The following is a 27617-nucleotide window of genomic DNA, read 5'->3' as shown; positions in this document are numbered from 1 at the left end:
GTTTATAAATGTGTGCTTGAACTGTTACTTCTCTAGTTTTCAAAAACTAGCTGAGCATTTTTTATGCTAAAAAAGAAATTATAGTTACACTTCCACAAAATGTTCTCCAATTTAAACTATCAGATTTGACTGTGGATTCCTCCTTGTAAAAACCCTCCTAGAACTGACCAGATACACTTTCAAATTCCTTCCCTCCAAATTACTTCATAAAGTCTTTCCAAGTTATCTCCCAAGTCAGTGCCCTTAAATAGAATAAAAGAAGGGTTTATTATAGTTCTGTTTGTTCCCTTTTATTTCCATTAACCTGTTTGTTAAGTTTAGAGGAAGCAACCAGTTTAAGAATATTCAGTCCCTTTGGTTTATAGCAGCTGCTGATGGAGTTAACTTAGGCAGAAATTCTTCCTTAAAGCACAGCCAAAAAAAAAAAAAAAAAAACCAACCAAGGGAAGGGGGAATAGGAGAAAAAAAGAAAAGGGGGGGGGGGAAGCAAGGAACTGCAGCCCACTCACTTCTGTTTGGCACAGAGGGAATTGACCTAAAGATGCCCCTTTTGCGTTGACTTCTGGGAGCCCATGGCATTCTGAGTAGCACATGACTGCCTCACTGGGGGTGCAGAGCAGGCAGAAGTGCAGCCCCCGCCTTATGGGCCTGGAATGACATCTCAAGAGTGTTGGAGAAGGGGCCATCCACTGAAGTTGACTGCACCCGGTATTTCACAATTCTGAGGAGCTCTCAATGAGGACTTCCACCCTCAAATCCTGAGCTCAGGGTCAAGGTCCCAACTCCTCCTCTCCCTGGTGGGGAGCAGAGAATGGGATGGGGCTGAAAGGGGAGAAGGAAGTTGGGTGTTCGGGAGGGAGTTAATATCCACATTGATGAGGATGCTGCTTGGGGTGAGACCAGAGAACATTGCCCCATCTCAGAGTCGAACTGGAAGGCCCTCTAGATGGGCTCGGCATTTTCCCCAAGGTTGTAGAGGGGAGCCATGAGGAAGCCAAGAATGTGCTTGGGCGTTACCTGTAAGAGTGGGGTCAGTGAATGCACAAGGAGGTCGAGGCATTGGGGGAACTCACTGGAGAGTTATCTGAATCCAGGCTCAACGTGGAGAAGAGGCATTTGTGGAGAAGAGGAGGTGGAGAGTGGAAACCTGAAGGGGAGAGGATGGATTCTCCACTGCAACCTCAGAAAGGAGAGACCCCAAGAGAGGCATCCAGGCGTCAATCTCAGTCTTTTCGCAGGGCCAGATAATCTCCAAAGCCTAAACCGAGAGTCGGCCTCAGTAGAGGTCGAAGGACTTCCCGAGTGGCTGGGTCCAGTCTAGAGTGCGCAAAGCATATCCTCCCCCGTGCTCAGTGCCACGCTACCCCTCGCGTGTTTCCCCCCTCCTCCCCAACGGCAGGCGTCCTCGGACTCCAACCCAACCCTGCACAGACAGAACCCCCCCTCTCACCCTCTCCCGGAGCCAGGGGAGAGCGTTACTGCTGAGAAAGTGGGGGCACACACGCCCCAAAGCTGGAATAAGCTGGGCGCGGGCGGGGGAGGGGACGAGGAGAGGGGGCGGGGGGAGGGCGGCCTCCGGCTGCGCCACGCTGTCGAATCCCCACTCCCTCCTCCCTTGCTTCCTCCGCGCCCGGCGCGCGCCCTCCACCCTGCGGGTGGCCCTCAGGGCACAAGGTGAGGCAGGGCTGGACAGCTCCTGCTTTGATCTCCGGGCTCCCGTCCCTTCTACAGCTGCCCGGCTGCCCAGAGATCTGCAAAGTGTGCCCACGTCGGTGTCTGCAGAGCGCTCCGACGTGTCCCAAAGTGTTTCCAAACTTGGAAAGGGCGGGGAAGGGCGGGGGGAGGGGGAGGGCGGAGGTATGCAGACAGCGAGTCAGAGTTTCCCCTTGAAAGCCTCAAAAGTGTCCACGTCCTCAAAAAGAATGGAACCAATTTAAGAAGCCAGCCCCGTGGCCACGTCCCTCCCCCCTTCGCTCCCTCCTCTGCGCCCCCGCAGTCTCCTCCCAGCTGTGGCTGCCCGGGCCCCCAGCCCCAGCCTTGCGATTGGTGGAGGCGCTTTTGGAGGCACCCTCGGGCCAGGGAAACTTTGGCCGTATAAATAGAGCAGATCCGGGCTTTATTATTTTAGCACCAAGGCGGCAGGAGGTTTCAGCTAAGTTGGAGGTCCTGGCCACGACTGCATGCCTGCGCCCGCCAGGTGATACCTCCGCCGGTGACCCAGGGGCTCTGCGACACAAGGAGTCTGCATGTCTAAGTGGTAGACATGCTCAGCTTTGTGGATACGCGGACTGTGTTGCTGCTTGCAGTCACGTCGTGCCTAGCAACATGCCAATGTAAGTGCCTTCGGCTTGTTCGGGGCGGAGGGGGAGAAAGGTTAGATGGGTGGGCGCCCTGGTCTGAAAAAAGAAAACCTAAAGTCAATTCTAGGTCCAGCTTGGAAGGAAGGCTTCCTGGCATGTGGAGAAACGCAGGCATGGATGAGAAACGTGGAAATTATTTTAGAAATGAAAACAGAAAAGGCTCAACCCTCGCCAAAAGTTAGGGAACTTTTCTCTCAACTCGAAGTGAGTCTGAATTTGATCTGGATCAGTGAGGCTCAAAGAGAGCAGAAAGTCTTTTTCCTAAGGGTGAGGTATTGACGACTCTCAGGCCCCATGGCTGCACTGACGCCCACCCCGTAAAACTTGAGGCCTGCTTTAAAAAGCCCTTGAATTTAGTAATACAGAACTCACCCCCTAAGGGCTTTGCTCTTCTGGGCGGTTTAAGGCTTGCCTGGATGATGACGATAACTATGAGGCGCCCTCTGGAGGGAGGACAGTGGAAGCACAGGGGACCAGGCCTTAACGCTAATGGAATCCCCAGGAGAGACCCCACAGGTTTACACGGAGAGGGGACCTGCATTTCTGATTGAAGCCATCCCCCGTAGCTAGTCGGTGTATCCTGGGAAAGAAAATGATGTTACTTGGAATGGATACAGTCTGAGGAGTAGAATTAGCTTTTCCATTTATTATCTGGTCATGGAAATGGTAACATTATTTAATTAAAACCTGTTCTGCCTTTCGTTGAGCCTGCAAGTTACCTCTTTATCATGTTCCCTGTGACAATCAGACATTCTGAACACAGCAAGTTGGAAAATATCAACATGGATCCGAAACTCAAGAGACCCGGGGTTTTCCAATGACTTGGCCACTAATTTACCATGTGACCTCGGGCAAGTCCAGCTGAGCCTTTTCTAAAACGCAGAATGCAGATTAGATGGACTCTGAGGCCACTTTTAGCCATAGGTTTCATGACCAGACTTCTGTGTCAAGATAGAATGGAGAAAATCTGTCCGTTTTTGAAAATGGCTGCCTAATTCCCAGACAAAGATACTGACTTGGTAGGGTCTGAGGGGTGTCTGGCCACACCCAACACTCTATAAAAAGTTTGCTCCACCCACATGCCACGGTGTCTACCATTGCATCATTGCCGATGCATTTGTGTGTGTGTGTTTTCTCCCTTTGTCCACTTTTAGTATACACACTGTGGATACTAAGGAGTAATTGTGTAGAACAAATTCACATTACCGATTTCGTTTTTATGAGATCTGAGGATGGGGGAAAGAGTCGGCTCCTTAAGGAAAGATGAAAACAGACCTAGGGAAGTCTGAAGGTACAAAAGGCAAGTCACCTTCTGACCAACAGCCAACTGCAGTCTGGAATAAAAGTTACCAAACACACATTTCTTCAAAATGGCTCAGTCTGAGTAATTAAAAGGCAAATTTCCAAAATCATAAGGAGTTCCGTTAATCAAGCCTGGGCATAATTATTCTTCCTACTGATGGACACAATGAAGTAAACATATCATTTTCCTAATTTAAAAGTAATTCTCATAAATTGCCCTTAAATATCAGTGCTGGATGTGGTCCACCCTCCTGAATTGTGACTATTGCAACAGATGTTCTTACTCCAAATGACACACTTCTTGGCCACCTAATTAAAGCAATTTTTAGGGGTGATTCATCTTGTTGCCAGCTTGGCCACCGTTATATCCTGTGTTAACCTATAATTTTTATACTGTAGGAGAGGAATTCAGTCTTTAAGGACTTAGAGCAATTATGGCAAAGGGGGGGATATTACTTGAGTGTGTTTTTCCCATTACTTCTCAAGATCTTTAATCCACAGTTTTTCCATTTATACGGAGCAATTCCTTCTCAGGGACAAAAGTGATACATATTGGTAAAATACCTTACCTAATTTAAGTGAACCAGTTTAAAGCAAAATTTCAGATGTCCAAATGGCTCCATTTTCATAGTGACTAATTTGCAATTTAGACCTTTTGAAAAAGGACAGTAAGGTAACTCAATGAAGCACTAGGTAATTTTTATAAAAAACAAAGTATTTAGGTAACATAGTTCCCTAAATTTTCCCTTTTTTAGATTTTTAAATACCAAAAACTATCTAAACCATAAATTATTTCTTCATCAGTGTACTGGTCTTACATTCAGCGATCCACCTATGCAGTTTACTGACTTAATTACTACACATTGGAAATATCCTTCAGACACATTAATATTTCACAGTATTTATAAAATAGTAAATAATTAACAATTTAATTCAAAATATATTTGCATATTAATATTGCAAAGAAATCACCCTGCTGATCCCTGCCATAATTTTGACCTGCATAATTTCCAATTCATTAGAATATTCTTAATAAAAAATATCCTTGATCCTTTAATTAGGTAAGTCCATTTTATAGACTCATATATCTATTTGTTAATCACAGCTATTGATCAATGAAATGATACTAATGATTATTTCCCTCTTTTCCCTTTCCTCTACAGCTTTACAAGAGGTGAGCAAAATTATTTTTAGAAAAATTTTTTTTTTTTTTAATACTGAGATGGCTTTGGCCACCCTAATGCCTTCTCTGGGGAAGGAACAGGAGGCTACACTGCTGTGGAACAACCTGGATTTCCAAGAAAATCATCAAGAGTTATGGTAGTCAGACTTCGCTGGCTGCCTAGAAAGTACCCACCCCAATTTCCAAAATGGGCGGTGCTATTGAATAAGACCACCCTTACAAGAATGCTCATAAGAAACAGAATAAATAATCCAGTGGAAGTTTGGGTTTTAAGCATCCGCTGCTACAAAGCAGGAGACTTCACAGAGCTAGAGAATCTTGTTACTCCCTTGGAATCATTTGCAAGAGTATTAGGAACAATTTCTTAGCTCATGAATTGAGTTTGAGGCATAATTACAGATAAGTATGCATTTTGGTTCTGAACATATGTTATTTAATTTATTTGTAAAATTTAAAATCATACTTTGAAATATTGGAATAATGGTATGCACAATGTATATACTCTATAGATATATTTGTATACTACACAGAAATGGGAGCCATTTTTAAAAATATACAATTTTTCCTCATAATTATTTCTTATTCTTTTCTAGGCAACTGCAAGAAAGGTAAGAGTCCAATACTTTTCCATAATATCTGAAATGATCAGAAGTAACTTCTGATTTAACTAAATTTATAGTAAACTACAGAAGGAAAATATTTGGTCAAGATTTTGCCCACATGGAAATGCATTAGCTAAACCATAAAATAAAGTAGCTTTGATGTTTAAGATAACCAAGCTTTATTATCTTCCAGAATTATCTCTAATTACACTTATATTATACAAACTGGTGATTTACACACTAAAGAAAAAAAAGACTTGTTTTAATTCTGGAGATGGAATGAGTATTATGTTAATTATAGGTAGTAAATGAAAGTTTATTTTAAAGGGCTTTATCTATATAAATATACTGTTAGTGATGTAACAAAATGGCAATTTTATCCATAGAAATCGTATTTCTAAAAATAGTAGTTATAATATTGGCCTAATGACTGGAGACTGCAGCCTCTAGTCTCCTGGTTTAAAAACATTACACGTAATTATAATAAAAACAATATACCTTTTTTCTATTGTATTATGCCATTTTTACAGCTACTTTCTAATAATATTGTGTTTAGATCAGTCTTATCGACTAATTATTGTCAAGAATGCTTGCTCGTTCACTGGAAATTGCTTAGACATTTATTATTGTGCTGTTTGTATCTTCCTCGTAGGGCCCAGCTGGAGATAGAGGACCACGTGGAGAAAGGGTGTGTACTTTTTGAACTGTTGAAAAGCTTTGGACCATATTTGAATAACTACAGGTTAGACAGTTTACAAGAGTATTATGTATCCAGATATTTGCACCACCTTTTAAGCAGATAATGCCCTACAGAAGAGGTGAATGAGCATTATTATATATAATCACTATTTTTTTAGAACAAGATTATCTTTTTAGAAAGTACAGCTATTATAAGCAGCCATACTCTTTGCATGGTCTGTCTTCCTTTGTTTTCAGTTGACCTGTCCAACTTATGCATAAGGGAAATATATCTACCTAACCACCACAGTCCTCTCTTTGCACAGGTTTTGTTCGCTTCTCAAGTAAGATCTCTTACGTAGCCTGGGAATAGTAGTGATATAGCAGTCAACAACATGTTTCTGTCTAAATTCGTAAATGTGCAAACTGTTTACAATTTATCCATGGTATTCTTAGATCTCCCTGCTATGCTTATTTGGCATGTATAACTACACCATATGACACTCTTGCCAATATATAAATATCTATATATCTCATATCTATTGGGAAGTGCAGTCTAAAATGTATTCCACTCAAACAGTCTATTAGAGGTAGCATTATGTCAGTAAATTACGGTAACAACATAAATAGTGTTAATGTTAGGAAATCTGCAGATTTTCTACCTTGTGATAAAGTGACTTTATTAATTATCGTATCAATTAATCTACCATTCATACATAATATACCAAAACAGTTGAATAAGTTCATCAGTCTGAAACTGACAATCAATATACAGAGTACATCACTTGTGCACTGTTTTCCATATGAAGTTTAAGGGTTATAAATGGTAGCTATAATTTCCATCTTTATTTGAATCCTGGAGCTCCATTATGAATTGATATTCAAAGGCTGAGAAATCCCTCTTCCAGAGGAACTAGTCTGTCTTTTGTCTTCTTTGTATTGTATCAGTCACTAAACCTCCTTCTAAGGTCATAAGTGAAGTTCAATTAGTGACAAATACGGCGTATTAAATTTCCTTACCACTTGCACATTGAAAGGTCTGAACAACGAATCTTACCACATGTATTCTTAGGTCTCCTTTTATATGTATAGGTTTCTATGGGGGTCTGTCTAACTGTGACCGAATTCACTTTTTACAAAACAGGGTCCACCAGGCCCACCAGGCAGAGATGGTGACGATGGTATCCCAGGCCCTCCTGGTCCACCTGGTCCTCCTGGCCCCCCTGGTCTTGGCGGGGTAAGGTGTCTTAAGTACTGCTCACTTTTAGCTCACTCCAGTGTCTTATACCTCTATTGAAATAAGGCTCATTGTGGGACTTATTTTTAGCAGTTAAGGGAGAATCTGCTATTTGGATATTAGTACATTTTATTTCATTTCTTTGGTTTCTTCATTCAAGATTTTGCTCTGCCCGGTCTCTTTGTGGGCCCTTGTCAATTACAGGACTGGCCTTTGTGTTCACTGAAGGTAGCTGCAGCCCTCACGACTATTATTTAATTTGGGGATTTCATATCTTTCATCAGTAGGGCACAAATAAGAGGTGTTGCATTATTAAAGAGTTTGATTAGATTGAATTATAAGTGAAATCCCTGATCTTCAGCAATTTCACAAACATCCTACTCTTTTTATTCTCCTTGGCTTGAAGTCTGCTGAACCAACATTCAAAGTAGTTTTAGGTTTAATTTGCTTGAAACTAATTTGAGAAAAGTACATTTCCCTTTTTCATTAATATCTTCTTTTAGCTTTATGTCTTTAACAATGGTATGAGTGCCAAATGGCCTCGCTGCAGGAAGGAAAACATATTTGCTTAATTGGTTAGCACTATGAATCAGAAGCCTGATTCTAATACCCAACTGTATGCCAGTAAAATAAGACCTTTCTCCCCCAAAAGATCTTATTATGATTGCTTATCTACTGAGTGCATTAAAAAGCACCTTCTTTAATAGATCTACTACTATAAGAGAGATCTTTAACAGTAAAGTTATTACTGTGAACTATTTTTTAAAAGTTTAATCTTCCAAGGGGCATTTTAATTTAATTTTCGTCTAAACTTGAAAACTCTTTATATCCTTCTTGAAACTCCAGCAAGAGAAAGGTCTCTGAGTCACTTTGGTGTAGTTGTGGAGGAATAGGGCAACAGGTAGGAATGCAAAGGTGACCTCTTGGTCTCTGCTCAATATATCAGGGGTCTCCAGCGACTTAAAGTTAGAAAGCGCCCCTTTCTCAGGGTAGAGGTAGAGGGTGGGGAGAAGGGAGAGGCGAATGGCAGGGCGGGAAAGGGCTTGAAAAAATAAGGTAGGGAGGCTTCCCACTTCACACCAGATGGGGACTCAATTTTAAACTTGTATTTTCTCCTGACTTTTTAGGAACTTAGCTCAATATGGAATTATAAACTAATAAACATATAAAAATATTGCTCCCTTTTAAACAACAACATAAAAATCTCTACAAGTAGGATGAGAAAGTGAACTACAGAGCTGGTAATTTTAATATATATAATGTGTTTTTGCCCCTCTAGAATTTTGCGGCTCAGTATGATCCTGGAAAAGGAGTTGGCCTTGGCCCTGGACCAATGGTATGTTTCTCTCTTTTTAATCTTAGCCAGAAAATTACTGAATAGAGAATTTGTTTTTATGTTAAAAATTTCACATCGTCATTTCCTTAACTACCTAGGTTAACACTCAATACTTAGATCAGATAAAAGCAGCAACTCCTTTTGTATTCAAATCTATAACAATCTAAGCCTAGATCTTGGGGGTTGCATCTTCTCTACAAACATGTTTCCAGTGTGTAAATAATCTCTGGACATAGTAACTACAACTTAGATAAATCAATATAATTCAAAAGAGTGATCACTCTGAATAATTTTTTTTATATTCTTTAACATTGCTTAGAATTTTAAGCAACCCTTAGAGACAGAGGTATTAAGTTATATAAACTTGCTGGAAAGGAGCAGCAAGTTCTAGTCCGGCCCATTTTTTTAAAAAGATTTTATTTATTTATTTATTTATTTATTTATTTATTTATTTATTTGAGTGGGAGGGGAGGGAAGAGCAGAGGGAGAGGGACAAGCAGATTCTGCGCTGAGTGCGGAGCCCAATGCAGGGCTCAGTCCCAGGACCTTGAGATCAAGACCTGAGCCGAAACCAAGAGTCAGAGGCTTAACCGACTGAGCCACCCAGATGCCCCAGCCCATTTATTCTATACTAGAGAATTTAAGCTTTTCCAGGGCCATGGAAGTGGTTAATGGCAAAACTAGGACTAGCCTCCAGGCAGGATGTCTCATAATCAGCGACATCATGTCTCACATATCTAGTACTTGAAGAAAACATCAGTTTATTCAACAACTATTTATCAGGTGCCTTCAATGAGCCCCAGACTGTACTATGCACTAGGGATGTAGCCGTGAATATGACAGAATTTCACCCTCCCTCAAGGAGTTATAAGTACTGGAAATGTTTCTTTTAATACCTTTTGATTAATACCGTTTTAGTCTATTAATTATAAATCCATATAGAAGAGAATATAATTTAGCATTCATATCACTCAGCACAAATAGTTAGCAACATATCCTATAATTTGAGTAACATCTAGAAAAGTTCCCTATATGATTATGATGATGATGGTCTGTCTTTAACAAGCGAGCCTTCCGACAAGGATTAATGAGATGTGTTAGAAAAAAAAATAATATGAGCATGCACAATATATACTAGTATGTATTAAATAAAGGGAAAAATTGCTGGAACTAAAAATATTAAGTTGATTAAACACTACAGTTTAACGTTAACATGGTCTCTAAAGTATAAATTTTACCTGGACAATGCATTCAGTGCTCTGTCTTCAAAAGAAGATGTTCAGCTGGACCTAATGGTCCGCAATAAGCTAATACACTATAAGGGCAAGATAATATTTTCTGTAAGTTAAAACTCTCACTTGAGAAGTAATGTGCCTTTAATTGATGATTTCCAATTTCCTGATTTTTCCTGGTAATTTAAAACATCCATATCTGAAATGAAGAAGTAGAGATTTTCTTTGGCTTTGTTTATACTGGATATTTGAAATTAGCCATTTCAGCTAATGCTGAACATTAGTCAGATTTAAAGCAGTACCTATGTCTCAAGAAGAAGCTAAAGGGGAAAAAGAAAGCAAAACACTAATAAAATAGCCTACATAAGCCCAGAAAATTAATATGGATTTCAGATTCCCCTGACTTTGGAACATTCTCTGGGGGGCATAAAAGGGAGTGTTTTACTTTTAAATATCAGTGTAATGTAATTTAAGCTTGCCCCATCCACACACAGTCATAGACATATGTAATCAACAGATATGTGGTTCACAAATAAGAAAGATAGGCAGCAATAAAGTATTAAAATAATTTTCCATGTTGGAAAATCAATAACTATAAAACCCCACAGGGTTCTTCTCTGAATTAATGAGTAATCATCGTCCGTCTCACAGCCTCAACAAAATAAACTAGCTTTTATGTAAATGAAATTGTTGCAAATATGCGGAAAAATGAATAAATGTAATTAAAAATTCATGGTGTCAAAGAAAATTATTTTTAATGTATACCTAAAAGATTACTTTGATTGAAAAGCGACAGTTTCTTTTAATGTGGAAGCAATTTCTAAAACCAAATAATTCTTATAATTAAGATGAGGTGCTTTTTAATAAAGTCCACATTATTTCACTCTAGGCATTAATACCATGGGGCAGACTTGCCTGCGGAGTCCCATGGTTGGTGTGTCATGAACAAATTACTCTAGACTTGCCTATGCAATATTTTCAGCATGAAGGAGCTGGTCCCTACAGGAGAGCTTGCATGGGTATTGATTACTGCAAAGGGGAGTCGAGCATGTGGATTTAGCTCACCATCTAGTAACAGTCTCACTCCACTGGTGTGCACAGGAGGAAGAACAAAAGGAAGAACCATCTGCTGTGGTTGTGGGCCACATTTTCAGTAATAATATTAGAACCCTCCAGGAAGATGTTTCAGTACTGTTTTATTTTTCCTTCACCCCTCACCACATCCGCTTTTGTCTGACATTTTCATCAGTCCCCAGCAGCCCTAAAAGGAGCTATAAGGCTATATGACAAACCTCCCTCTAATCCTTAAGAGGGACTTCCGATCCTTTTCAATTTATGCCCCTTGTGGCAATAAAAATATCAATTTCTTAGCTAAATATGACATGGGGAGATGACCTCTGATCGAGGGAATCCAAATGGAAAGGCTTTGTCCGCTGCCTAGAAGGTGGTTGTAGATCCCGAACTGTGCAAAGACGGATCCGTTTCATTGCATTAGCACAATCTCGATCTGCCCAGGTGTCTGCAACTTTAAGGAACCTGTGGCCACCTAGCCAATTGGGCTCTGCTGATTTGGGTTAGGAGAAAAGGCGGAAGCAAAGACAGAGAAATAGTGGAGGAAATGTCGGTCCTTAAGAGCCTCCTTGGCAGAAACAAGAACTGAAACAAACCAGGATAATTCTGTTTGTCTATCACAAAATGCTGGTGGCACTGCTATGCCAGTCCTAACTCAGACTGACGCCACGCTAACTTCTCAGTGCTAAGACTTGTCCTCTTTCCAGGGTTTGATGGGACCTCGAGGGCCACCTGGTGCGTCCGGAGCTCCTGTAAGTACCAGCAGCGTGTAATCTCTCTTAGGGAAAAAACCAGAATTAAAGAAAGGTGTGGAGTATGACGTATTGTTTTCTTTTAGGGCCCTCAAGGTTTCCAAGGACCTGCGGGTGAGCCCGGTGAACCTGGTCAAACTGTGAGTACATTTTCGCCCGTTGTGATAGATTTTTTCTTCAAGATGTTTATTAATATAACCTTAACAAAATGATTGGTGTCCTGTTTTCTCAGGGTCCTGCGGGTTCTCGTGGTCCACCTGGGCCTCCTGGCAAGGCTGGGGAGGATGTGAGTATTTACTCATAAGCATTTCCAAAATGCCATTTAAACACTCCTGCCTCGACAAGAATTTCTGGATTCAAATGAAGTATTTGGCCAAAAGCTGAATATGCCCGACATAACTCTTCCCCATATGGAAGATGTTATTTTAATGAAATCTTAATTTGTGTGTATGTAAGGAAATTCGTTGTTAATTAAATATATATCTGGACCCACATTTTTATAGAATGCCTTTTTCCCCCATTTTAAAAACCAAGATGTTCCGACTTTCACCTGATGGCTTAGCAAGAAAAGGCTGACCCTACGATGCTCTCATGTTTTAGGGTCACCCTGGAAAACCTGGACGACCTGGTGAGAGAGGAGTTGTTGGACCACAGGTAAGCTTTTTATCCCGGTGTCTCCAGTCCAGATGCCAGTGACGTCTTCCATGCCAGATGGTTGGTAAAGCTGGGATCAGTCTAAATGGCCACCTGGATGTTTGAACAGTTGTACCACTCGCTGAAGGCATCTGACGAACCAAGGAGCCTGGTTAAGAATGCATACAGTTTTTGTTAATGCAAGGAATGTTTTAATGACAGCAAGCATACCGTAAGCTACATCATGTTTTGTACAGATACCCTAGTATTAGTTACTCAAATGAGAGCAAGGGAATTTGCTGCTCCAGGCTTAAAAATATCCTAGTTCTTTGGTTCCAAGCTTGAACTTCAATGAGAAGAAATAATTTGGAGGCAAGAAATCATTGTGTTCCAATTTAGAACGAAAACATTATTTGTCTTGTGTGTTTCTTTTTAAGGGTGCTCGTGGTTTCCCTGGGACTCCTGGACTTCCTGGCTTCAAGGGCATTAGGGTGAGCGCATTCTTTCCCCAGAGGAGAGTAAATGCTTTTAGGAAAAGCCCCGACTATATTTAAACTCCTGGGTGACACATACTTGCTTCCAAATTCCCGGAATTCGCCAGAGTAAAGAGAGTTAGAGAAGAGTTCAGATGGCTGAAAAGCAGAGTGGGGTGTACTTTTCTCAGTATGTTCCTAGCTTCCAAGAAATGAGGATCCCTACGGAGAAAATTGTGTAAAAGGCGTATGACTTTAAGAGGTACTTAAACCCATCTGAAAATTGTAAAAATTATTTAAGAGGGCAAGGCTGTGAGAGAGCATCTCGTTCTAGTTCCTTCCCTTTCAAGTGCAGGGAGGTTTAGTGACTTACCAGGGGCAATGGAGCAAGTTCGCCGGGTGCCAGTTCGCCGGCTGCAGGACCCGGCGTTGCACGGAAGCGGCCATCACCTGGGGTGGGGGTCAGGATTTGACCAAGCACTATAATGGAACGACATTTTAATGATAAGGATTTGCGTTTCAGGGACACAATGGTCTGGATGGATTGAAGGGACAGCCCGGAGCTCCAGGTGTGAAGGTAAATACTACATCAGAAGCATTGTTTTTAAAACAGTTGACTGTAATTCCCCATGCCCATCAGAAAGGATATTTTTAGTGAAGACTGCTCATATTCCAAAGAGTATCTTATTTTCTCTTCGGTATTTCAGAGCCCTCAATGGTGAGGATATGGGATTCTGTGACAAAAGGCCAGTTATTAATACTATTTATTTCAGTATCTATTAAACAGTTAAGATAAAAATAATGTCCACAGTTTCTGCCTTCATTTCCTATCCTCCTACAATTTCAGCCGATCTCTGCAGCCAAAATAAAAGTAAATAAACATATAATCAGATATTAGAACGCTATGTTATTTTAAACTGTAAATTCTCCTTTGCCATGCACTAATTAGATAGGTACATTCATGTCACAATACACTTTTCAACCTCTTTCCTGTGATTTATCTGTGCACACTCAAAAAATTTTTAATTAGGTAATTAAAGTCTCAGAAGTGTGTTATCTCTTGGCTAGGCTCTTCTCTGACAGCGTTTTCAACTATAAAATGTTCTCTCTCCTATTAAGGAGATAATGTGATATTAAAGTGAATACCAACGTAATTACAAATTAATGAGTAACGAATACTAGCGGGACCAGAAATGAACATGAATATGGAGAATCTGTTCTAACTTTCCAGCTGCCACAGAAATGGATAAGGTCAAACTCATTCTCCCTAGAGCCTAATGTAATGGCTCAGACTACTAGTCCCAGCATCATAAAATGTTAGAGCCGAAAGGAGCGTTGGAGACCCCCCTCATTTTGCCGATGAGGGAAACTGAGGCTCAGAGAGAATGAGTGACTTGTCCAGAGTCACACATCTAGTAGTTAGGAGGGCAGAGACTAGAATTTCTGACTCTCAAAGAATGGACTTTGTGCCTATTCCCAAAGAATACACTTCACATAGAAGCCTAGAAATGGAGGGTTCCTAAAGGGTCTTGCAAATCTGTTTCTTCCAGATATTAATCAGATTACTTAGAAGCAAAGTTCCTTTACATGTGCCATTTTATTAAATTACTGCTCCCCCTCCCCTGTCACCACCATGGTTTTTACTCAAGAATATAGGTTGGAAATAAATAAGACAGCTCTGAAAAATACTACAAAGCTTTAAATTTCCATGCATGTTTTACAAAAATGAAAATACCAAGTGTTAAAAATAACTTTAAAGAGGGTAAATGTGGTTCTATTGAAAGCAATTTATCCTCTGCTGTCTCTTTCTATGATATCATTCCTGATACATAAGCCTAGTCAAAATGATACCCAAAATCTAAGGGGAAATAGTAGAGCTGGGATACATAACCCTCAAATGACCACATCTCCCTAGTACTGTGATATTTGCTATTATCTATATTAAAAACTCGTATTTTAGAAATTTAAAAAATTTATGTGACTGGCATAATTGAGAAAGTCTATTTGTGTAAGAAATGTTAAAAAATATATAAATGGTTCAAATTAAAATAATAGGATGACCCAATCAGAAAAAAAAAATAATTGATACCTGTAACGAACAAAAACTCAATCCTTCTTTTCCACATAGGGTGAACCCGGTGCCCCTGGTGAAAATGGAACTCCAGGTCAAACAGTAAGTATCGATGACTTGATTGTAAATCTACATGTGTACCCTCTGTGCAAGCTGGAACTTCTTTCATGTTTTTGCTAATTACCATTTCCCTCGGCATTGTACTCTTTGATATTTTTCTAATAACCTTCTGCATACTTAATTGAAATCCGTTACCTTTTAGTTGGAATTAGAACAAGACCTATTTATTTCTAGTGGATTCTTGCGCATGTTGGAAATTGGACAAAGCAAATGATGTCTGTGACATTTTTAAAATTAGCATTCTGGATTTCACTGAAAATATTTCTGCTTCTAGGGAGCCCGTGGGCTTCCTGGTGAGAGAGGACGCGTCGGTGCCCCTGGTCCAGCTGTGAGTGCTTCCGTTTTCGTCCCTTATCCTTTTAAAAATTCTTCTAATAATGGCCACTTAACTTTCCTCTTGACTTTGTCTCCTTATTTTCTTCACAGGGTGCCCGTGGAAGTGATGGAAGTGTGGGTCCTGTGGGTCCTGCTGTAAGTTTTGACACCGAAGAATTTGGAAGGGGTTGAGAGTGTGGGGTGGGAAGTATCTTCTTTATAATTTATAAAAATAACACCATTTTAGACACCTTACCAAACGTTCTATGTGGTCTCTCGAAGGTTCTGTTTTTATAAGTACTACTATCCCTAGGGCTTTTCATTGCTACGTAAAGTAAACTCTACCTCACCTTGGATTCCTTGGATGTATCCCCTTTGGTATTAATGGCAACAGACTAGCTGTCCATTTTCTCTTTGCCAATATTAAATAAGATCAAGCCACTTCAATCTTATGGACTTGTGGTGTTAATTTGCTGGGAGGAAGTGTCTTTACCACATCCTACTTTGATTTCAGGGTCCCGTTGGGTCTGCTGGCCCCCCAGGCTTTCCAGGTGCTCCTGGCCCCAAGGTAAAAACACTGCCGACCACTGTCATTACCTTGATCAGCTTCTTGCTGTGATGGGAAAGATAGGCCCTGAGTTTGCAGATAGATAATTACACAACAGGGAACTTAATGAGTCCCCCTTTCAAAATGGATGTAGAATGACCCGTGTTCTCACTCCAAGCTTGAAATAGTGTCTCTGTACTTGAGCCCAAGAACATAGACAGAGAAGCCAACAAGGAAATGTGTTTTATGGGACCCCTCCGGGCTATGCTCCCAAACTAGTGAGGCCCGGCTCGCTGAGAACTGGAGTCTCTATCACAGAGAGACAGAAGGAGGTGAAGGTGGTAGCCGAGAGGGAACTCAAATCCAAATCGGTGGTACCAAACCAGAGGAGGGAAATGATTGCAGTTCCCAAGAAAGATCATGGAACTTGCCGGCCTAAAAATGGAGATACGCTCTTTCATTATTTGCAGACCGATGCCTCAGTGTCGTTCCCTCTCTTAGGGTGAACTCGGACCTGTTGGCAACCCTGGTCCTGCTGGTCCGGCGGGTCCCCGCGGTGAAGTGGGTCTCCCGGGTGTCTCTGGCCCCGTCGGACCTCCTGTAAGTAGCCCCCGTCATTAACCCCACGGAGTGGGAGCAGGCAGAGAGCGCGAAGCTGGGCTCGACGAAGAGCGGAAACACTCCCCGTAGCTGACCTTCTCCCTTCTTTCTCCTCACAGGGTAACCCTGGAGCCAACGGCCTGACTGGTGCTAAGGGTGCTGCTGTGAGTATCTGGCTTTCGGGCCCGGCTCCCCCTTCAGAGGCGCTGGGATGGGCGCCGCCTCGCCGGCCCGGCCCCTCGTGACCCGCCGCGCCGCCTTCTCTCCACAGGGCCTGCCCGGCGTGGCTGGGGCTCCCGGCCTCCCTGGACCCCGCGGAATTCCCGGCCCTGTTGGCGCCGCGGGTGCTACTGGCGCCAGAGGGCTCGTCGTAAGTGGTCGCCGCCGCGGCGCTCCTCCTCCTGAAAGGCCAGCTCGGCTGTCATTTTGTCACCGTCCAGACTTCCCCCTGTGGTCTTAGCAGTTTTAGGTTTTCTTTCCTGAGCACTTTTAGTCTGTATTACTTCTGTGAGTGCGTGCGCATGTCCATTCCCTCTGTCCGTGTGTCTGTGTGTCTCTCACACACACCCCCCTGCTCTCCTAGAACACCCCCCAAAGGTCAGTGAGGTACATTTCTAGATCACTCAGGTCCTTTCAACGCAGCCAGCCCCGTCCGCTGTTTGAACATGAACCTTCTTACAGAACTTGAACTTCTCTTTATCTGGATCCATAAATATCCCAAGATGTTTGTCTGTGAGAGCGTTATGGCACACGTTTGTCCTTTGACCACCAGTTTGTATCGAACCCTAGGGTGAGCCTGGTCCAGCTGGTTCCAAAGGAGAGAGCGGCAACAAGGGTGAGCCCGTAAGTAGTTCGATGATCACAGTTTTATGGATTTATTCCTTATTTGATCCAAAAAGTCCTACTTTTACTTTGTAAAAAGGGGATTACTTTTTCTCTGGCTGGATAGGACATAAGAATGATTTTTCCCGTTCACTCCTCTTTTGCTTTTCTCACGAAACAGGGCTCTGCTGGGCCCCAAGGTCCTCCCGGTCCCAGTGGTGAAGAAGGAAAGAGAGGCCCCAATGGTGAAGCCGGATCCACTGGCCCCTCTGGACCTCCTGGGCTGAGAGTAGGTTCCAGATGCTCTTGATGCCCCGACACACCAGAGGGATCTGATGACACCCTTTCATTGGGAATTGGTCAGAATCACCGAGTGCGTTTTCTAGACGAAGGCAGCATCTGCTTTCCATCTGCTTTATTAAATCAGTGACTCTCAATTTGGTCTGGAAACGATGTTGACCTACTTTTGTAGACCTGCCTCCTCCACACATTCCTTCGGGGTTTGGGTGAAGTTTTTTGGCTTGGTTTTTTGTTTGTATCTCTCCCTTCAGGGCATCAGGATTTCTGGCATGCAGCCATGTTTCAATAAACGCTGCCCTATTGGATTCAAGGGTTTTCCCCAGTCTTTCCTGTTTCGTGTAATCTCTTACAGGGAGGTCCTGGTTCTCGTGGTCTTCCTGGAGCTGATGGCAGAGCTGGTGTCATGGTACGTTGTCCATTACTCCCTCCCGGGCAGGGAATATGGTGCTTCTTTTGGTGGGTTTGTCCTTCGCTTCAGCATCCTCCCCTCTCCCTTCTGTTGAATAGGGCCCTCCTGGCCCTCGTGGTGCGACCGGCCCTGCTGGTGTCCGAGGTCCCAACGGAGATTCTGGTCGCCCTGGAGAGCCTGGCCTCATGGGGCCCCGAGTAAGTATCAGAGTGAAGCGGAGCAAGTCACACCTGGCACTGTTTCCTTTTTGAAAGGGAGGATTAATCTTTGAAGACAATAAAAAAGAAAAAACAATCATCCAAAGTAAATCTGTTAGTAGATTTGCTGATGGTTGCCTTTTTAATTTAACTTTATCAAAGCCCAGAGATATTTTTTACAGATTTGGTTAGGTCATAAATTTCCTATTTATTATTTGATCCAATGGCTGTGAGGTTTTTGGAAGAATAGATTTATTTTAATATATCCAAATTAGGTTGGTTCTCCTATCAGCATGAATCTTTTATCTCAATTTGTGAGTTTTATATAAGGTGTCCATGAAACGTATTAGGACTATACATTATCAGTGTATTAGACTCATAAGTGAAATCATTTTTCCAGCAATCACAAAGTGCTTTAATGTATTCAGCATCACACTAGCCGTGGAGAAATGACCTTTAGATTCGTAGACACTCTAATCCATAGCAATAGAGTGATTTTTATTTTTTTTTGCCTTCATTATCTCTTATGGATGAATATCATCTGTAATTGTACCATAAACAAGTAATAAAGACACCAAATATAGCAATAAAAAATCCACTTTGCAAATTGCTTACTAAAAGTATTTGTTTTTCTATTATGAGGTAAATAACATGATACATTTTGCCCATATAGTATATTGCTTCACAGTTTCTTGAGATATCCGTAAATGAATCAGTTGCGCTAAACTCCAATGAAAGGAAAGGCATAAAAAATAGAAGAAAGATTTCAGAGCTCTTTTCATACCTCCCAGCTAGTGGCTAATACCCCTAATGATTTACCCTAGGCAACAAACAAGAAGTGGGGGGGGGGGAGTGCTTTTGTGAGATTTTAATAAATTGGAGCCTCGAGTATGTGCGTTAAAGTGCCGACATGAAAGCATCCTCATTTACTTTACAGGGTTTTCCTGGTGCCCCTGGAAATGTTGGCCCAGCTGGTAAAGAAGGTCCCATGGTAAGACTTGCTCATTTTCCATTATATTTTCAAGGACACTTATTGCACCCTTATCAAGTCTATTCTGTGGCTTATTTATACATGAACACACTGAAAATAAATATCAGCCACATACATCATCTGGGAACGCAAAGTAATAGATTGTAATTATGGAGTCCAGATGAATGCAGGACTGGAAGGAGGGAAGGAAAAAGAAAACCATGGCAGGGGAAATTGAAGAGGGTGACGAGGAGGGAATTGGGTACATACGAGATTGACTTGGTTGTGTGTGTACTGACATCCTATTTAGAAAAGGAAAATGGATTCATAATTTATTGACACTTTATACCAGGAAGCTCTATGCGTTCAGAGAATGATTCTGTTTCATCCTCTGGCAGCATCACAGGCTTGAGGTCGGGAGACCCCGGTCGATGCCGAGTGAACTTTACATAAACTCTGGTTTCAGGGCCTCCCTGGTATTGACGGCAGGCCTGGTCCAATTGGCCCATCTGGAGCAAGAGGAGAGCCTGGCAACATCGGATTCCCTGGACCCAAAGGCCCCACCGTAAGAACACCACCCCCTCTCCTCCCTCGGCCCTTCTGTGCCGCCTTTCACCCAAACTCAGCTTCTCTGCTATCCTTGGTCCACTCTACCTCAAGGGCCGGGGCGGGGGTTCCCTTTCAACACAAGAACACTGCAAGCCCCGTAGCACGTTAACAGCTGATCTCCAGTATACCACTGTACACCTGATGGAGATCCGTCTCCGGAGTCTGCGCCCCTGCAGACACAGATGTGCCGCCTTGTACTTGGAGCTGCAAGATGATGGGTCGTGCCTTAGCTAACGGAATTCAAAGACTAGGAACCTTAAAAAAGAAAGGAAAAGCAAAGCAAGCGAGAAATTGACATGTCAGAATTGTCATGCTTAATTTGACATGAAGTGTGTACTTTTTTTTAATGTTTACCATAGGGTGATCCTGGCAAAGCTGGTGAGAAAGGTCATGCTGGTCTTGCTGGTGCTCGGGTAGGTGCTGACTTTGAGTATCTGCCCACGTAGTGTTCACTTAGGAAACACACATCCTTTGAGGCCATCTGATATAATTCTGTCATTTTCTTTTCAAAATGGCATCCCCAAAGATCCTTTTACTGTCACAAAATGTCTCTTTTCTTTTTCAACCACACTTATAAGGCAGTGGATGGAGCTCTAACAAATCAGAATGTGTCTTAGGTCAAAATTATTTATGGGCGCATTTGATTTTTATTTAATTTATTCTAGGATTAAAAAGCTATGCATATGCTAGTAGCATTCTCTGGCCTTCATAAATTGCCCTCCATCCGTGGACTTCCCACAAGCCATACCAAAAGTTGGTATTTGGGCAGGGGACCCACAATGAGTCATGCTAAGATGATGCGCGTTGAGAAAGTAATGCATGAGGGTTCGAGTCTTCTTAAACTGTCTGACTCACAGGTAACGCTGAGCCTTTCTGTGACCTATTGTAGGGTGCTCCAGGTCCTGATGGAAACAATGGTGCTCAGGGGCCTCCTGGACCACAGGTGAGTATTTCTCCCATTCTTGTCCTTTGCTGCCCTGAATGAATCTAGTCCTGCCAAATGCCCATCTTTCTTCCTGTCCAAACGTTATCTAGGTAGACAACAATGGGGGCATATGTCTCTACTTAACGCTATCTTCACTATTACTTTTAGGGTGTCCAAGGTGGAAAAGGTGAACAAGGTCCCGCTGGTCCTCCAGGCTTCCAGGTAAGTCAACTGAGACAGAATACTGCCTCTGGTCAGACTAGCCAGCTATCAATCTCCATCGCACTGCGGCCCCCCCCCCCCCCGGCCCCAGCACACAGAGCATGATTTCAGAACTGAAGTAAAGAAGGGCCCACTTTTTTCAAGGCAAACTTTTGTGTAACTCTTTAATAACACAGAATAGTTCGTGATCATGTCGATATCAGATAGTATCCAGAAAAAACTAATTATTAGCAAATCCTCTGAAAAGAGCCGTAAGATGGAAATTTGTGGGGTTTTTTTTTTTTTTTTTTTCCCATCTAGGGTCTGCCTGGCCCCGCAGGTACAGCTGGTGAAGCTGGCAAACCAGGAGAAAGGGTGAGTAAAACAAGGGATAGTAGGCTTAGCGAAACTTGGGACTCCACTCCCCACCCAATAGCGACCGCCTGACTGCAGTGCAATTATAATATGCAAAAAGAAACTTCGTATTTCATATGTTAATGATAGCGTTCTACTTAAGTTGGTTCTTTGGAGAGAATAAACCCAGTTACTCTGTGCTCTCTCGTTGGAATAACAACTCCTTTGTTTTAAAGACTGAATGAAACACTGCATTATGAAAGGAAAATATATCAATGAACATTCCGTTTAATAGCCTTACTTTTTGTATGGTTCTTGGTAACGTTAACATGCAAATTTCCTTTCCCATGGTGAAAAAGCAAATGCACTGCTTTTCCATCAAACTAGACCCTGAAAAATTGCGTTTAATGTTTTTCTTGGCATTCAGACATGACACTGCTAGCCACAGTCAGGGCAGGAGTTCTGAGTCATTTTCTCTGGTAATTGTGATGAATGTGCCTCAATTCAGTTACATTCTGTGGCCTGGTCTCCTTTGTCAACAGTGGGGCACATTAAGGAGACAGCTGGTCAGTAATAAAGGAGATACACTTGGGTATACAATTAACTAGGTAATGTGCAGAATATGATCATTTCTATTAAGAAAGCAGTCTGTTATATAACTAAAAATAGGCAGTGTCTGATATTGTTCATCATTATTTATCATATTATCAAATGAGATAGTGTGTTTTGTCATTTTTTTTAAAGTTATAATAAACTAAGTAACAGAAACTTAAATTTTCTGATATCAGGTTCTAGCATAGAAATATCTTTGGTATCAATGGAATTCTCACTTTTTGTATCTGTCCGTATACACCTGCAAACTCTCTTGTTCCTCATAGCCCTGTACTTTTATGTGCTCAGGGAGCTAGAGGGTAAGCTGGCTTTGCTCAGCTATTTCGAAACTTATCTAAATATCATAATCATAAGTGGATTTCGAGAACATATATACATTTCATGATTTATTTCTGTATCATGTTCTGCCTAGGGTCTCCCTGGTGAATTTGGTCTCCCTGGTCCTGCTGGTCCAAGAGTAAGTGTTTTTTAATTTACTTTCATAAACTTTGGGCAATGTGTTTTTAAAACAAGTAGTGCTTTCTCTTAAAAGCTATTGATGACCTTGCAACAAGTTCCTGACACTCTTCTGTAGTCAAACATAATCTGTAGAGAACATTTGATTTCTAATTGAAAGTAGACTTTTTTTATTTAATTACTCATATTTCTTAGCCAAAACCCACGCAGTTAGAAGAAACATAAATGACCTAATACATGTATTATATTCAGTAATTTATATAGACAAGTATGATGTATTTATGAAAGTGGCTCAACCTGACAAGGAAAAGTAATATCTTACTGAGATTTAAAATCAATTTTTGCAATGTGTGTTGATGTTCAGTCTAAAGCTGAAATCATGAATCTGCTCGTACAAAAAAATAGATTTAGTTTGTCTGTGGTCATTAGAATAACTGGAATGATGAGTTTGCCCCTCAAGTATCCTGTTACATGGTTAGTTACCATATATCTAGGATGCCCAAACAAATTTAGTATCATAGAACCAGAATTATAACAAGGGCCTTTGAAAACGGTTACAATGTGGACTACATACGTGTTAAATATTCTGGCCCATGGAATACCTTGTCATGGTGATACTGATATGCAATTGGGAGAAATTTAGATAGGTAGATAGATTGATATACACATGCAGACACACATACACATGTATATCCTGTTAAGTATTATAACTGTTACATCAGTTCTTGCATAAGATTAGAAAAAGGGAGGGTAGCTATGAGAATATCTAATCCTATCTACACCTAGCATTGCTATTCTCCTAAAACGACACAATCTTTCGTATGAATACCACGCATAACTGGCATTTATTTTTACCTATGGATCTATTACAAAAAGAGCCAAAAAAAAGGAATGAATTCCAAGGTTGAATATTCTAGAAGAAAAACATTCTGGAGTTGTAGCCACAGAACATTAAAGCTGAATGAGACTTTGGAGATTATCTCATCCCATCCATTCATTTTGCTGGTAGAGAAATTAAGGAAAAATAGTTATAATTTGTTAATGGCAGAAACAGGATTCAAAAGCTTAAAAAGTATGAACTCTGATGTGTAAAATGGTATCTCTGAAAGCTATGAAGAGTGCAACACTTTAATTTCTCTCTCTTTTTTTTTTTTTTTTTTAACAGGGGGAGCGTGGGCCCCCTGGAGAAAGTGGTGCTGCTGGTCCTTCTGGTCCTATTGGGAGCCGAGGTCCTTCTGGACCCCCTGGGTCCGATGGAAACAAGGTAAAATTTTCTGTTCTCTCATGCTGCTTTGGCCCACTATAGAGTAACTAGGTCGTTTACAATAAGAAATGAATTGTTTTTCAGATTTTTTTATTTCCTACTCTGTGATGATTTCCATCACAGTAAATGACAATCTGATTTCCAGTGGACTTGAATTATTCCAAAAGAAAGGAAGTCCCAGTGTTCTACAGACATAAATGAATTAGTATGGGTATTTACTGTTGTGTCATCACACTGCTTGTACTTTGGTTTTAATCTAGAAACATCACATACATTTGGACACTATTTTTAAGAACAAAGTTTCACCTTCTCACCATCCTCCTTCAGAGAGTAAAATTTCCAAAGGTAGTCCAAATTTTAATAGTAAGAGAGGTGAAAACTAACTGGACAATACATTCATTCCCCAAAACATAAGCCTGACAATTTGAGTTTCAAAATAGAATCTGGTTTACATTTTAAAATAGGTGGAATGACACATTTCTGAAAAACAGATTACTTTAACCACAGTAAAGAGAAGGCATTTCCTATTACTCCTGATTTCTTACCTTGCAGGGGGGCGGGGGGGAAATGCAAGGATTACCTGCAAAAAGCTATGTTGGTAGGTGGAAGGATATCAGAAAAAAATAAAAAGCTAAGACGGAGAGAGGAAACAAGAAAACACGGTCCGGAGGATGGTACTCTCAAAGAGTTTTCTCTTAGAAGTTAGTCAATAGGTCTGAAGGATGTGGAATTGTAGGGTTTTTATATAAAGTGGAAGCTTATAGTCCCCACTCTTAAGGAGATTAAAATGTAAACATCTCCCCAGTTGACGAGGTTTCTCTCCACATTTCCTGTGTGGGCTAAGAGACTTATCCTTGAAAAAGGTTTGTGGGCAAACATTTTTCACTCTGCGCCTCCTATTGTCCGGGGCCTCTTCTTTGCCGTGCCTGCCTGCCTGAAGAGGACGAGGAGCGGGTCAGAGAAAACTCGCCGCCACCCACTCGCACTTCTCTTCTCTTCAGCCACAGTGTCATTAATAACATCTCCCTCGGTTACAGACTCCCTGCTTTTCAATAGCCTTCCTTTGTGTCTCTAAGCAGGCAAGAATGCGATCTATTAAATGTTTAAATTGGAATCCTTCAAGAGTTTGGGTCCTCGTTTTCTTCTTTTGCCACCGACATAATTGATTTCATGTGTGTTTGATTCCAGGGTGAACCCGGTGTGCTCGGTGCTCCGGGCTCCGCGGGTCCATCTGGTCCCGGCGGCCTCCCAGGAGAGCGGGGTGCTGCCGGCACACCTGGAGGCAAGGGCGAGAAGGTACGCTCTCAGTGCTGGCCCTTAACACGTGCGCTTGAGGAGCTCTAGCGAAGCAGGCTGGGCTTTGGTGTCTGGTGGTCTGGTTTTTGGTGTTTTGGTTTTTTTGTTTTTTGGTTTTTTTTTTGCAATTCTTGGTAGGTGGGCTGGTAGCATTTTGATATCTATCTCTACCCATTTTCCTCTGCCACCTAGCACCTACGCATTTCTAAACTCACTAATCTGGCCAAATTGCTTGCTACCATGGAATTTCACGCAAACAGATGGTGTTGAGTAATACATGAGGCTCATTTTAATGCCGCGAACAAGCCTGCCTCATCCGGCCCTAATTAACGGGAAGGAGCTACGCTGAACAGCTGTCCAACGTGCCGCGGCATCAGTTCCGCCGTAAGAGAGAGCGGGTGCTGGAGCCCATTGTGAGGTTGCCTTGTCACTCCGTCCCCAGGAATTTGTACCTTGCTTGGTTATGCTGCAGAAGACGGGCTGGAAATTAGAAAAGAATATTTAACAATAATCTGGAGAGGGCCCTGAATTATTTTTTCCTTATATATATATATATAAATTAAAATTTTTTTTTTTTTTTTTTTTTTTTTTTTCTCCTTCAACATCCTAGAGAAGAGTAGGGACTCGACATTGCCAAACGTTAAATGACTGAAGGTGTATAGGATTTTCTGTAAAAAACACTGCAGATACACTTTGATTCAAAAATGTGGCCGGAAAACCAAAAGTTGCTCTTGCTTTATACTTTCAGGGTGAAACTGGTCTCAGAGGGGAAGTTGGTAACCCAGGCAGAGATGGGGCCCGTGTGAGTAGAATTTTGTTTGTACTTAGATTGTTGTTGTTTTTACATTTCACTCGAGTTGAGCAGCTTTCCAAAACAGAACTGACAAAAGGAGGATCCAGGTTTAGTAAGAATCTTCCTTTCCTTCCTGGATCATTTAACATGTTCCAAAAGAAAGATTCAACAGAACTTAGCCCTTTGAAAATCATAACCTGAATAATTTTCTACCTTCCTAAGTGTTAACTATACCAAGTGCAAATTATAAACCAAAAGCTCTAGGTTTAATAGAACTTTTAAGTGATTGTTTATTATAGGACTTTGGGGAAGAAAAAAAAAAACAATAACTCTTACATTTTAAGAAGCCAGAATCCAGAACCTCTAACAAAGGTCCCATTTATTCAAATGCGTGTCCTAAGATTTACCACTCAAAGAGCAGCCCCAGTGATTAGCTGTTAATGCCACGGAGATGCCAAAGATCATCCCATGAAGGGATAATAACGCTACCTCGAGCGTTGGCAACATGGCTCTTCCGGGCCGTAGGCTACCTTGGCTCTTCTCCTCCTCCCCTCCCTCAGAACTGATAACTCACTCTGGCACATTGAAAATCGTCCTTTCTCTGAATCCCACAGCCTTGGCGGTTTCAAACAAGGCTACTCATTTGCTGCTCTCCGGGGAGCTTGACAAGAGCAGAGAGTTCGGGATCTCCCCAGTTCCTAACCTGCCTTGACTTCCACATTTCCATCCCCTCTGATCACTGGGGTACTTTCCTCCCGAGAGCCGCTTCTGGTAGTTCTGACAATTAGAACTGAAGTGCATCAAAGGCTTTCTCGATGTCCACCCCAAGTGTGCAGTGACAGCGCTCGGTCACGGTCTGAGCACAGCGAGGGCGAATGGCAGGGTCACTTTTGATGGCCTGGGGGTGTAATTAATAAGACTCGTTTCCTTTCGGTGCTAGGGTGCCCCTGGTGCTGTGGGTGCCCCTGGTCCTGCTGGAGCCACTGGTGACCGGGTAAGCATGCGTTTTCACGGAGCCAGCCGCAGCATCGAGGGTCTCCTGCCCGCCCTCGCCCCAGAGAGCCCCTGCAGTTCATTTTTATGACTTGGTATAAAGCCTGCTTATTTAAAAACCTATCTGTTGTGATGGGGCTGCAGGAAACAAATGCTGTGTGTTTAAAGTTCTCTTTCCCTTCCTAGAGATGTGCCAGCTAGCTGATCTATACTTTAATCCCTATCATTTGTTTTGAAGACTTTCCCTGTTGCCCATTAACGATATCCTAATGTACTGAGCCGCCTCAAAGCCTTCAATTGTAAAAAATCAATAAAATACATAGTGTGCCCATTTCACATCGAATAGTCCCCTTAAAATAGACCTTATTTATTGTACTGCACAGATTGCAGCAAATAGATCAGCTCTGTGTCCATCTAAAAATTAAAATGTCCTCCTCCTCATATTGTGGGCACTGATTTATCGTGTTTTTGCAAGTGTATGACCAATACCACTTCAACCCCCCCCAAATGAATACAACATTAAGCACAGAGAATGCATTTTATTTTACTCCCTGAGATGTGCATTAGTTTTCCCTTCTGACACACACTGCAAACTCTGACAAGAAGCCCACTTCTCTACCACCGGTACCTCTCCCCACCTCCTCTGTGAGCGTCGGTGTGAAGCCCGTTGACAAACTCCTCTTTGGTCCCATTATAGGGTGAAGCCGGTCCTGCCGGTTCTGCCGGTCCTGCCGGTCCTCGTGGTAGCCCTGTAAGTGGAAACCTGGGGCACCTGGGGCACTCAGAACTTTCAGACCTTAACGAGGCTAAGATCGCTGTGACATTCTTAAACCCCTTCTCCCACCTAGGGTGAACGTGGTGAGGTTGGTCCCGCTGGCCCCAATGGATTTGCTGGTCCTGCTGT

General features: G+C 42.0%; 1 protein-coding gene across 1 annotated transcript in view; it reads left to right on the top strand.

The window, feature by feature from the left end:
• Nucleotides 1-1891: 1891 nt before the first annotated feature.
• Nucleotides 1892-27617, top strand: part of COL1A2 (collagen type I alpha 2 chain) — a 35356-nt gene continuing 9630 nt past the window's right edge. Inside the window, exons 1-36 of the mRNA XM_032402132.1 lie at nucleotides 1892-2333; nucleotides 4826-4836; nucleotides 5439-5453; nucleotides 6100-6135; nucleotides 7270-7362; nucleotides 8642-8698; nucleotides 11709-11753; nucleotides 11840-11893; nucleotides 11986-12039; nucleotides 12354-12407; nucleotides 12824-12877; nucleotides 13383-13436; nucleotides 14988-15032; nucleotides 15325-15378; nucleotides 15477-15521; nucleotides 15880-15933; nucleotides 16414-16512; nucleotides 16632-16676; nucleotides 16784-16882; nucleotides 17302-17355; nucleotides 17516-17623; nucleotides 17987-18040; nucleotides 18142-18240; nucleotides 19178-19231; nucleotides 19677-19775; nucleotides 20179-20232; nucleotides 20709-20762; nucleotides 20913-20966; nucleotides 21267-21320; nucleotides 22324-22368; nucleotides 23533-23631; nucleotides 24820-24927; nucleotides 25676-25729; nucleotides 26661-26714; nucleotides 27411-27464; nucleotides 27562-27615. Of these exons, the coding sequence (XP_032258023.1) occupies nucleotides 2264-2333; nucleotides 4826-4836; nucleotides 5439-5453; nucleotides 6100-6135; nucleotides 7270-7362; nucleotides 8642-8698; nucleotides 11709-11753; nucleotides 11840-11893; nucleotides 11986-12039; nucleotides 12354-12407; nucleotides 12824-12877; nucleotides 13383-13436; nucleotides 14988-15032; nucleotides 15325-15378; nucleotides 15477-15521; nucleotides 15880-15933; nucleotides 16414-16512; nucleotides 16632-16676; nucleotides 16784-16882; nucleotides 17302-17355; nucleotides 17516-17623; nucleotides 17987-18040; nucleotides 18142-18240; nucleotides 19178-19231; nucleotides 19677-19775; nucleotides 20179-20232; nucleotides 20709-20762; nucleotides 20913-20966; nucleotides 21267-21320; nucleotides 22324-22368; nucleotides 23533-23631; nucleotides 24820-24927; nucleotides 25676-25729; nucleotides 26661-26714; nucleotides 27411-27464; nucleotides 27562-27615 (2190 nt within the window). The 5' untranslated portion in view covers nucleotides 1892-2263. The remainder of the gene's footprint in view (nucleotides 2334-4825; nucleotides 4837-5438; nucleotides 5454-6099; nucleotides 6136-7269; nucleotides 7363-8641; nucleotides 8699-11708; nucleotides 11754-11839; nucleotides 11894-11985; nucleotides 12040-12353; nucleotides 12408-12823; nucleotides 12878-13382; nucleotides 13437-14987; nucleotides 15033-15324; nucleotides 15379-15476; nucleotides 15522-15879; nucleotides 15934-16413; nucleotides 16513-16631; nucleotides 16677-16783; nucleotides 16883-17301; nucleotides 17356-17515; nucleotides 17624-17986; nucleotides 18041-18141; nucleotides 18241-19177; nucleotides 19232-19676; nucleotides 19776-20178; nucleotides 20233-20708; nucleotides 20763-20912; nucleotides 20967-21266; nucleotides 21321-22323; nucleotides 22369-23532; nucleotides 23632-24819; nucleotides 24928-25675; nucleotides 25730-26660; nucleotides 26715-27410; nucleotides 27465-27561; nucleotides 27616-27617) is intronic.

This window comes from Phoca vitulina, unplaced genomic scaffold, assembly GCF_004348235.1.
Source record: "Phoca vitulina isolate PV1807 unplaced genomic scaffold, GSC_HSeal_1.0 scaffold4, whole genome shotgun sequence".
NCBI classification, from domain to species: Eukaryota; Metazoa; Chordata; class Mammalia; order Carnivora; family Phocidae; genus Phoca; species Phoca vitulina.
This window is presented reverse-complemented; position numbering and strand designations above follow the sequence as displayed.